At 31.1% G+C, this 9901-nt stretch overlaps 1 protein-coding gene across 1 annotated transcript; it reads right to left on the reverse strand.

Annotated features, from left to right (window-relative positions):
• Positions 1 to 7542: 7542 nt before the first annotated feature.
• On the reverse strand, positions 7543 to 9338 carry LOC102626219 (probable WRKY transcription factor 40). The gene is made up of 5 exons (XM_006483406.4): positions 9122 to 9338; positions 8958 to 9020; positions 8478 to 8804; positions 8229 to 8345; positions 7543 to 8105 (listed from the first exon to the last, which is right to left on the reverse strand). Exons 1-5 carry the CDS (start codon positions 9191 to 9193, stop codon positions 7719 to 7721), a joined length of 966 nt encoding a protein of 321 aa, XP_006483469.1. The 5' UTR covers positions 9194 to 9338; the 3' UTR covers positions 7543 to 7718.
• Positions 9339 to 9901: the final 563 nt, after the last annotated feature.

Here is a 9901-nt window from a genome sequence, read left to right on the forward strand (position 1 = left end):
ATTAACATGACTACTCATATATGGTGAAGATTTGAAAACGCATACGTAATGATATGACATCATGTACGCTGAAGTAAGCTTGCTTTTATCTGTCTTCAAATTCCTTCCCTCGTTGCATGCCGCTTTGTTTTTATGGGTCCAACGCGTTCAAAGTTTCTAGGTAGGGCTTCGTGCATGTACACACGTATTTCATTGACTCAAATTTAATCTTAATTTGTACTTAAACACGTGGATTCATCTAATAAAATCTTGTCATAAACATTGAATCCTAAACTTAAACCATTAAATCCAGAAGTTTAAGTCGGTAGGTAACATTGAATCTATAAAATATGAATTCGATTTTAAGTCATATTAGTCTTTAGAGACGAAGACTAAGACCTAAAATCTTAATTGAATCATAGAATTAGATTTTAAGAATACGTAAGATGAAGACTTAAGAAAAATAAAATGAACTATGATCATCTGGATCTCAAAAGGTTGATAAAAAAGACTAAGAAATTAAAAATATATATATTGCCATGTAAGAGTTATACAATATGTTCATCTACTAAAATCTTTTAACAACTATAATTAAGTTTAATCCACTCATCCTAAAGTTTTAAGTTGCTAAATAAGGACAAAATATTTAAAAAATAAAAAATAAAAATTTAAAGGTCACATGGATTCAAGAAGATTGAAAGATGGACCAAAAAATTTAAGGCACTTCCAAAATGAAATGTGGATCAAATTTAATCTTAATTTGTATTTAAACACGTGTATTCATCTAATAAAATCTTGTCATAAACATTGAATCCTAAACTTAAACCACTAAATCCATAAGTTTAGTAGATAACATTGAATTTATAAAATATGAATTAGATTTTAAGTTATATTAGTCCCTAGAGACGAAGACTAAGACCTAAAATCTTAATTGAATCATAAAATTAAATTTTAAGAATATGTAAGATGAAGACTTAAGAAAATAAAATGAACTATGATCATCTGGACCGAAAAATTCCAGGTACTTCCAAAATGAAATGTGGATCAAATTTAATTGAGGGCGTGAAGATCTCAACAGATTGAGACAATCTTAATCAATACCCAAGACTTTTTCAATTCTCTCGTTTGTTTGTCGCGTGACTCAAAATTCCTAGATGTCGACATGCATTATGTTCAAAATTATAAAAAAAAAAAAAAAAAAAAGGTGGTTGGCAGTTGGCACTTAGCACGTTGCACAGAAAGCACACGATTCTCTCCAGTCGACATCACAATATGTGACACGTGTTGAGCCAAACAACAAGTCATATGCAATATATTGTTAAAGAAACTTCACTTGGATAAGATATTAAGATTATACAACTTCTCATCACGGTCTTACCGTTTATAGTTTAATTATATGATCAGACTCTAATATTGTTAGAGAATAAACATGACTTCCTAACGTATGTGTATCTAAACAAATTATTTACAAAAAGTAGAGTTTTTACTTTTCTCTATTAAGTTTATCTATAAATTAATCTCTACTAAATAATTAAAATATTATTTTATAGGTCCTATTTAGAATTGAGGTGGTGCGTCTTTTAAACTACGGTTGCTGTGGAAAAAAAAACTATAACCATGAAACAAAAGTTAATAGTATATAGTAAAGATATAATAGATTTTTTATTATATAAGTGAAAAATCATATCAACATACCTTCCAAGTTACAGTGACCGGTGTATGTGTGTGTGTGTAATCGCATTATTTAATGTATGTAGATTTTTTTATTTATATATACCGACATTCATATAAATATATACAATAAATTTTTATAATTTAGCACTGCCTAATAAAAAATAATCAATTTACCCCAGCCTACCTCTTTTTAAACAGATATATCATGTTAAATTACCGTCAAGAGTATAATTATAAAATAACTCAAAATATATGTTAAATGTGTTACCGTTTTAGCACCAAGGACTTAAATTGGTATGAAAAAAAAAAATGATAGATCTATATATATATATATATATATATATATAGCTGCATGCGAATCAAAAGAAGGTAAGCAATTCTTGATTAAGTTTTTTTCCTTCTTAGACGGCTAGTAAAGTTCAAGTTTTAGTGATGAAAATCAATTACAAGTATATGTAGAGAGAGAATGAGATTAATTGAATCTTGGCTAGTGCACAGAATAAGAGTCCAAGCATGTACTAATATTACCTTTCAATTAACGAGCTTGATTATAAGTTAAGACGCAAGACTTGACTTGAAGAGGCACAAAGTACCTGCATGGAAATTTATTCAGTGAATGATGACTTTTTAATTGATCTTGAGAATAGTCCTTTTGAAATCTATCAGCTATAACTATTTTTCCAAATATTTAAAGATGACGTGCTTAATCTGTTTGATAATCGTAAAGAATCTAGAAATCTAGGCAATTACTAAATGAGTTTTATTCATACCAGTTCAAAATATTGTTTGACAGAATAGATTCAAATCCTCTCTCAGGCATTTTCTCTCTCTCTCTCTCTCTCTCTATTAATTTTCCTAAACTGTTAAGGATCTATTGACACTTGTCATTAATAAAATTAAATGGGTAAAATTTTATTTTAATTAATTTTTATCTAAATAAACATTGAAACTCATATATGATTATTCACCATTGTCAAATTTTTTCCCTATCATCTCTTTCTACTTTCACGTCGATCACCACCAAACTACACAAAAAAAAAAAAAAATACAAATTAGAAAAAAAAGTGATTGACAATAAGATTTGCATCTTAATTTTAATTTTTTTCATTTGTTTATTTTTTTAGATGGAGGGGATAGAGTCATAAATCCTTGATTGTTAATTATTTCATTCAAAGCTTGGCATTGTATTGGATCCAAATTCCAATCCAATGATTTCACACACAATTAAGACTCCATTGATTTGCATCCCATTCTTATTAAGAGCCATTTGAGTATCAGCACAATTCATATACAAACCTTACTGTCGATCTTTTTTTTTTAAAAAAAAAAATTTTATAATTTGCTAGAGATTGGCATCAAAGTAGAAGAGTTGAGATGAAAAGAATTTGACAGTAGTCGGTGGTCACACTTGAGTTGGATGTTTATCTAGATAAAAATTAATTAAAATAAATTGTTTTAGCCATTTAGTTTCATTAATGACACATGTTAATGGATCATTGAAAGTTTAGGGAGATTAAAAGAGAAAATGCCTCGGAGAAGATCTGTGAATGCTGTACATACGAATATGAATGAATATGTAACACTAATTCAACATTGCTGCTTATGAGCTATTGATAACCTGGACTTTTTCGTTAGTACTCTCTCAAATTTTTCATCGCTGATTTTGAGTTTTCGATACTGCCGACTGCACTGTAATAATCCTCCTTCGGCAAACTTGTGGGCAGAAAGTCTTTGAGTTCACACGGATGGAAAGGAAGCTGCGGAGAGGAGTGGACTGTCGGCCCAAGACTGGAAGTCAAGAAACCAAAAAGACGAGGGACAGGGACAACAGAAAAGCGAAACTTTTGATTTTTTAGGTATTTTTACTCGATGATGGCCTCGAGCGAAAGTGGAAATGGACAGGGGGCTAGCCCAGCAGACCAAATTATTTGAATTTTCCGAAGGTCGTTTCCCAATCTCACCCACCATTGCAGCCCCAAAAGTTGACCACTTTGTCGCCTTCCTTTAAGGGAATAGACTTTCGCATTCATTTCTCTGTAGATGTCCTACCTTTATCTAAATCCTTATAAAGAAAATCAGTTGCTGGCCGGAGTCGAACTCGTGTGCTCGGTATTTACGGCATAAACTCTTATCGTTCGATTAGAGGCCCACTAATAAATAATTATTTCCTATAATAATTAATAATCACTCAAGACGAGAGCATACAAGCGAGCTTATTGTTTAGTTTGGAATCTAATGGCACTATATAAAATGTGCCACAAACCTTTAGCTTGATAAATAACATGGAAACCCCTAAAGATTTATAAAATTTTAAAAAGGACACCACGAAGCGTTGAAGGCGAGCTGCATGCGGGCGTCCCCGCTCGCAGTGGCAATTCGAGTCACAAAAGGGGGGGGACGCGCTGAATACGAGGAAACAAGGAGACTAGCCGAAACTAGTAACTGGGGGCACATCATTATAAGAGAACTTTAACATAGTTCTAGTTAAGATGAGGGTGAAAAATATAAGCTTCAATCAATCATATTGTATTTGTGGGTGTTGCAGAAGCTGTGGGATCGATTGAATTTATATATGGTGTGTTTACTTTTTAGAGTGGGAGTGAGAAGTGTGGATTCCTGCCATTCGAATGTTTACTTCAACATTTTAAGGGATGAGAATCCCACTCAGTGGGCCCCACCTCTTCATTTTCTACCCTCATTTTATTAAATTTAATATAATTATATTTAATAAAAAATATTATATTTATTTAAATATTATTATTATATTTAACTAAATAATAATTTGCATTGATTCTAAGTTAAAATTACTTAAAAATAATATTATCATATTAATAGAGAATTAATAATATTACTATATACTATCTTTATTTGAAAATATAATATTATTATATTTATTTAAAAATAAAAGTATTATATTTATTTAATATTAATAATAAATATTTTATTCTAAGAAAATAATAATAATGTTTCATTTTATATTTGGCCTCCTTTTATTAAATTTAATATAATTATATTTAATAAAATAAAATAAATAATATTATATTTATTTAAATAATATTATTATATTAACGGATAATTAATAATATTACTATATAATATCTTTATTTGAAAATAATAATATTATATTTATTTAATATTAATAAATAATAATAATAAATAGTTTATTCTAAGAAAATATTAATTTCGTACTATGTTAATAGTAAAAAAGTTTCATTTATATTGCCCTTATCAATAATTTTTAATTTACATAATTAAAATTAAAATTAATAAAAAATTGTGATGTACATAATTAAGAATATTAATAATTATTATAAATTTACAAATATAATAAAATAAATTTTTATTCATCAAATATATTTTTTATTAACTTTATAATTAAAAACTATAATTCTTTAAATAAGGGTAAAATTATAATTTGAAACTATTTACTCCTAATCCAAGACAAAATAAACATATAAATTGGATTCTGATCTCTATTCTATACTTTCAATTTCAGTGTAAGTAAACAACATACTCCCACTCCCACTCCACGCTCTCAAGCCTAGGATTTCCACTCCAATACAAAATGTAAACGCTACCTTATATATGCTTATTTCATTTACTTCTAACTTCTAACACTTGTATTGCACTTACACACACACACACACACATATATATATATATATATGAACAAAATTAGAAATCAGAAGGCTAAAATGTTAAATGATAAAGTTGAAGAGTTAATGTGACCAAAATCTAAGTCTAAAATTTTGTGAAATGAACGGAGGAGTAGTTGCATGCGACGGTAACTGTGTTAGTCCAAACTAAAAAAGATGTGTGTCCATTTCTACCACATTGGCTTTGGTAAGGTAGCCTAGAGGCTCTATATTTCCATATATTTTTTTTTCCTTTTCTCCCAACCTACTTTCAAAAAAAAAAAAAAAAAAAGGAAGGGGGAACACGGTGGGAACTCCCAAATATTCTTGATGAACAACACACGAGACCTCTTGATCACATGCATTTTGACTCTGATATTAATTGTACAAATCTCGGTTGATAAAAAATAAATGTACTAGGTACTGGAGAATAGTGTACTTTTTCTGTTTTTTTTTTTCTTTTAGTTTGAATAGTAATGCACTTGAATAAAAAAAAAAAGTATTATTGTTAGAAATATGAGTCGCTATTATCTTTTTGAACTCTAAAATTAACTGAAGCATGTCTTTAAGATAAATTTCTGCTCATCAAATAAATATTTTCAATGTAAAAAGGATAAATAATTAATCTCCAAGATATAATGACCCAACTACTTAGGGGTGGGCATTTTACCCGACCCGACCCGATAAATTTCGGGTTCGGGTCGGATCGGGTCGGGATCGAAACCCGATCGGTTTGAAATTTACAAACCCGATCGGGTTGTGATCGGTTCGGGTCAAACCCGACCCGATCCGAATACCCGATCGGGTTCTTAAAAAAAAAAAAACGTACTGACCCGAATTGACCTGATTTCAACCGACCCAAACTGACCCGAACTGACCCGAATTGACCCGAACTGACCCTATTTCAACCGACCCGAATTGACCCGAATTGACCCGAACTGACCCGAATTGACCCGAACTAACCCAAATTGACCCGAACTCAATTCTACCCATTTTAAATCCAACCCGATCCAACCCGAACATAACCCGAATTAATGACCCGACCCGAACCGACCGAAATATAGTTCGGGTCGGTTCGGGTCGGGTCATTAATTCGGGTTATGTTCGGATTGTTCCTTGTCTAACCCGAACAACCCGAAACCCGATCGGGTTGACCCGAACCCGATTTTGCCCACCCCTACAACTACTAATGAAGATTATTATTATAATAGGTATCATTAAAGGTTTTGTACGTCACCCTTATCTAGAAAGATCCTCCACAACTCTTTTTTTTAATTCATTTTAAATTAGTCACTCACCTACCTGGTGTAAATAGATTTTCTATGAGACATCTAAAGAAGTGTGTACATGATTTCTTTGAGTAAATATGATCAGAAATTTTGGAGTGAAAATCATATGTATATATTGTTAGTTTTTAGTTTACATACTGATGATCAACGCACGTTTTTATTTCACTCAAGTCACTTGGTATGATATAACAAGTGCTGCTGAGAATTAATGGTGGTTAAGCAATTACAGTTCAATGACAATTAACGAGAAGAATTCTTTAGCGGAGAATAAGAAAGAACGATGCATTTTAGCTTTTAGGGATCTGAAACGTATGTTAAGATGATAATAAAAATGAATGTGAAGTTTTTAGAGAATTCCAAAGGAAAAAAGTAATTTTATTATCAAAAGATAATTAAAGAGTAGTCTACCTCCTAGTGTAACTCATATAATTAATTAAAGAAAGAAGATTCAGCTGATATAAGGCTGTTCTATCTTAACTAAGGTTCTCGATTCGAGAATTAGAAAAAGAGAAAGAAGATTCTTATGATCAAAATACAGTATCAGAGATTTAAACAATATGACAAATATGACTCTAGTAAAACAATTCTAATTTCTATTAGTCACCTCTACCTCATCATCGAGTTTTCAGTTTAAAAAAAAAATAAAAGATCAATTTGAAACTGTCCAACTTTAATTAGCTTAATTAATTTTAAAACCACCCTATAGCTAATGTGTTGGGTAAACATCATTTTGATTAATCACTAATACTTAATTAAAACTCACAACACGTAAATTTCATATGAATCATAATTACATAATAGTAAATCGTACTTAATTTTAATTTCTCTTTTCTATAAGGTGCATATATCTCTAGCTCTCTCAATTCTTATTGTGTGATTTGATGTTTTTTTTATGGAACATCTCTTGTAGTGCAATTTCTCAACTAATCAAACAAGATTGAAACAATATTTTAAACAATTAGACAAAAAAAAAAAGGGAAAAATTCTCCTTTTTCGTTAATTTTGAAGTTCCATGTAATGTACATTAATATTGCAAGGTATGGTCTCCAGACTCTAATCCTCCATTAAAGTAACTAAAGCAAAGCAAAAATACAGAAGTTGATACAAATTAACATCCATAATCTGTGTTGATCCTGGCTAGCTAGAGTGACCATCTTTGTGTTCGGGCCTGATCAGCAAATCTTCCTGAAATAGCTGCTGCAAGTGCTGCTGTAAAATTAGGATCTTTGGTCAAATTAGAAGCCATTTGTTGGACCAAAATCTGATGGATTGCTGGAGCTTCAATTTGTTGAACTGATGATTTTTTGGCATCATCAAACAAAAATCCAGGTTGAATCATATCAAGAGTTGCAGTAGGGCTTGCTGATAGCATCGATGACGCCGCAGAAACATGAATAGGATTTCCAATAGTTGCAACATGGCTAGGGCTCAATGATAATTCAGCTTTTGAATCCGTAGGCTGAGGATGATTATGCTCTCCTTCATAAGTTGCCACTAAAATTGATGGATCCTCAGCACTTCTTTGCACCTAAAATAAAAATAATAAAAGATATTATGGATCTTGTGTTGGGATCGAGGCGCTCTGATGAAAAGCGTTCACTTATTGAGCTCTCGAAATTAAGTAGAAGAAATATCAAAGCAGTTGTTTCACCTTCTTCTTTACGGGACAGCTTGGGGCGAAAGAACACTTGAAGTAAGCCCTAGGTGATGGGTTGTCTCTTGTAACCTTTTGGCCATACTTTCTCCATTGATACCCATCCTTCACAATCTATATGTAAAAGGAACAAATCAAATTAACCCAGAAAGTACACACAAATATATCAGACATTTTTTTTTTTCTTTTCTGAAAAATGAAACTAATTGAATTGATTAAAATAAATGGGTATTTCTAGAAACTTACCAGGGTTGAATTTGAATCACTGGCTCTCACATAAAACCTAGAAACTTTTGCCTTGGTGTTGTTATCCTTTGGCCTTTTGCATGACTCTTCGTCAGTACTAGTGCTGGACTCAGTAGCGTGTACATTGAAGCCAATCGTGTGGCAATGATCTTCACTCTCAGCCTTCCTCTTCTTTGATATTCCAACTTCATTTTCTGTGTTCTTGTTCATCAAATCCATGTACTGCTGCCGCAAATTGTTGTAATTCTTACACAAAATGGAAAGCATTTCATTCAGCTTCTTGTTCTCAGTGCTTATCCTATTCAATTCCTCCACCAAAATTCCAGTCTGCCCACAAAGGGATTACAAAACAATTATTAAGTATTGATTACCCATTTCATAAATTTCTCTCATTTCGGGCGAGGACTTAAAAAAAAATTAAAAGAAAAAAAGAATCACAAATTTTTCTCGTTCCATAGAGGTTCAAACCCAGAAACTCACCTCTTGTTTAACTGAAGCTCTCTCTTCAAATTCAGCAAAGTGATCTCCCTTAAACTCTCTCTTCTAAATAAGAAAAAATAAAAAAATATATATTAGTTTGAAGAAGCTAGCTAATCAACTTGTGATTATTAGCAAAGAATAAAACAAATCAAAATAAAACTCACCGGAACTTCACTACTGTGATTCAGAAGATTGAGATTGAGGTCAAGAGAGGTGTCCACCCACGTTGAATCCATTGACCAAATTGTAGAACTAACACAAGAACTTGAAAAAGAAAATATATGCGAGCAAATCTGATCAAATGACCAGAGAGCTATAGGCCTATAGCTTGTTAAAAAATTGAGAATCTAAGGTTAGTCAAGTGAATGATAAAATTGATACGAGAAGTGGCCAAATATATAGGGAAGATGCATGTAAGAAGAAAAGTTCTCCAGGAAAGTAAAAGGAAGGAGACACATAAAGAATCAAACTCTTTTTTTTTTTTTTTCTTAAATAATTTTATATTAATATATATATATATATATATATATACTATTATAATATTTTCTTATAATAACAATGTGGAAGTGCAGGCAAATCAGAATAACCAAACAAATTATTTAATTAAAAAAAAAAAGAAATTAAAGAAAGAAAAAAGACATGAGAAAGTGATGGCGGATTTGAATAATAAAAGAAATTAATTTCAAATTTCTTTGTCAAGGTCAAGAGCTGCTGCCCGCCGCTAAACGTTAAAGAATGGATGGATCCACAGCTTTTGAACTCCTCGAGTCTTTTCTAGAGAAGTTGTTTGTTGACTTTAAAATTAACAAGTGGACACACACTGGGCTTTCCAGGCTCTTTCTTACTCTCCTTCGTCTTCCCCTATTTTATTTTTTTGTCGGAATTTCATTGCTGTTTTCCCTTTACATAATCATTATTATTATTATTATTATTATTATTATTAT

Source organism: Citrus sinensis, chromosome 1 (assembly GCF_022201045.2).
Source record: "Citrus sinensis cultivar Valencia sweet orange chromosome 1, DVS_A1.0, whole genome shotgun sequence".
NCBI classification, from domain to species: domain Eukaryota; kingdom Viridiplantae; phylum Streptophyta; class Magnoliopsida; order Sapindales; family Rutaceae; genus Citrus; species Citrus sinensis.

Bases quoted from the DNA above. Each gene is read 5' to 3' on its own strand.
- LOC102626219 (XM_006483406.4), bottom strand. From the start codon at position 9,193: ATGGATTCAACGTGGGTGGACACCTCTCTTGACCTCAATCTCAATCTT. The intron at 9,021-9,121 runs GTGAGTTTTATT...TTTCTTATTTAG, and splicing joins ATCACAGTAGTGAAGTTCCG to AAGAGAGAGTTTAAGGGAGA. The intron at 8,346-8,477 runs GTAAGTTTCTAG...TTTTACATATAG, and splicing joins GTGATTCAAATTCAACCCTG to ATTGTGAAGGATGGGTATCA.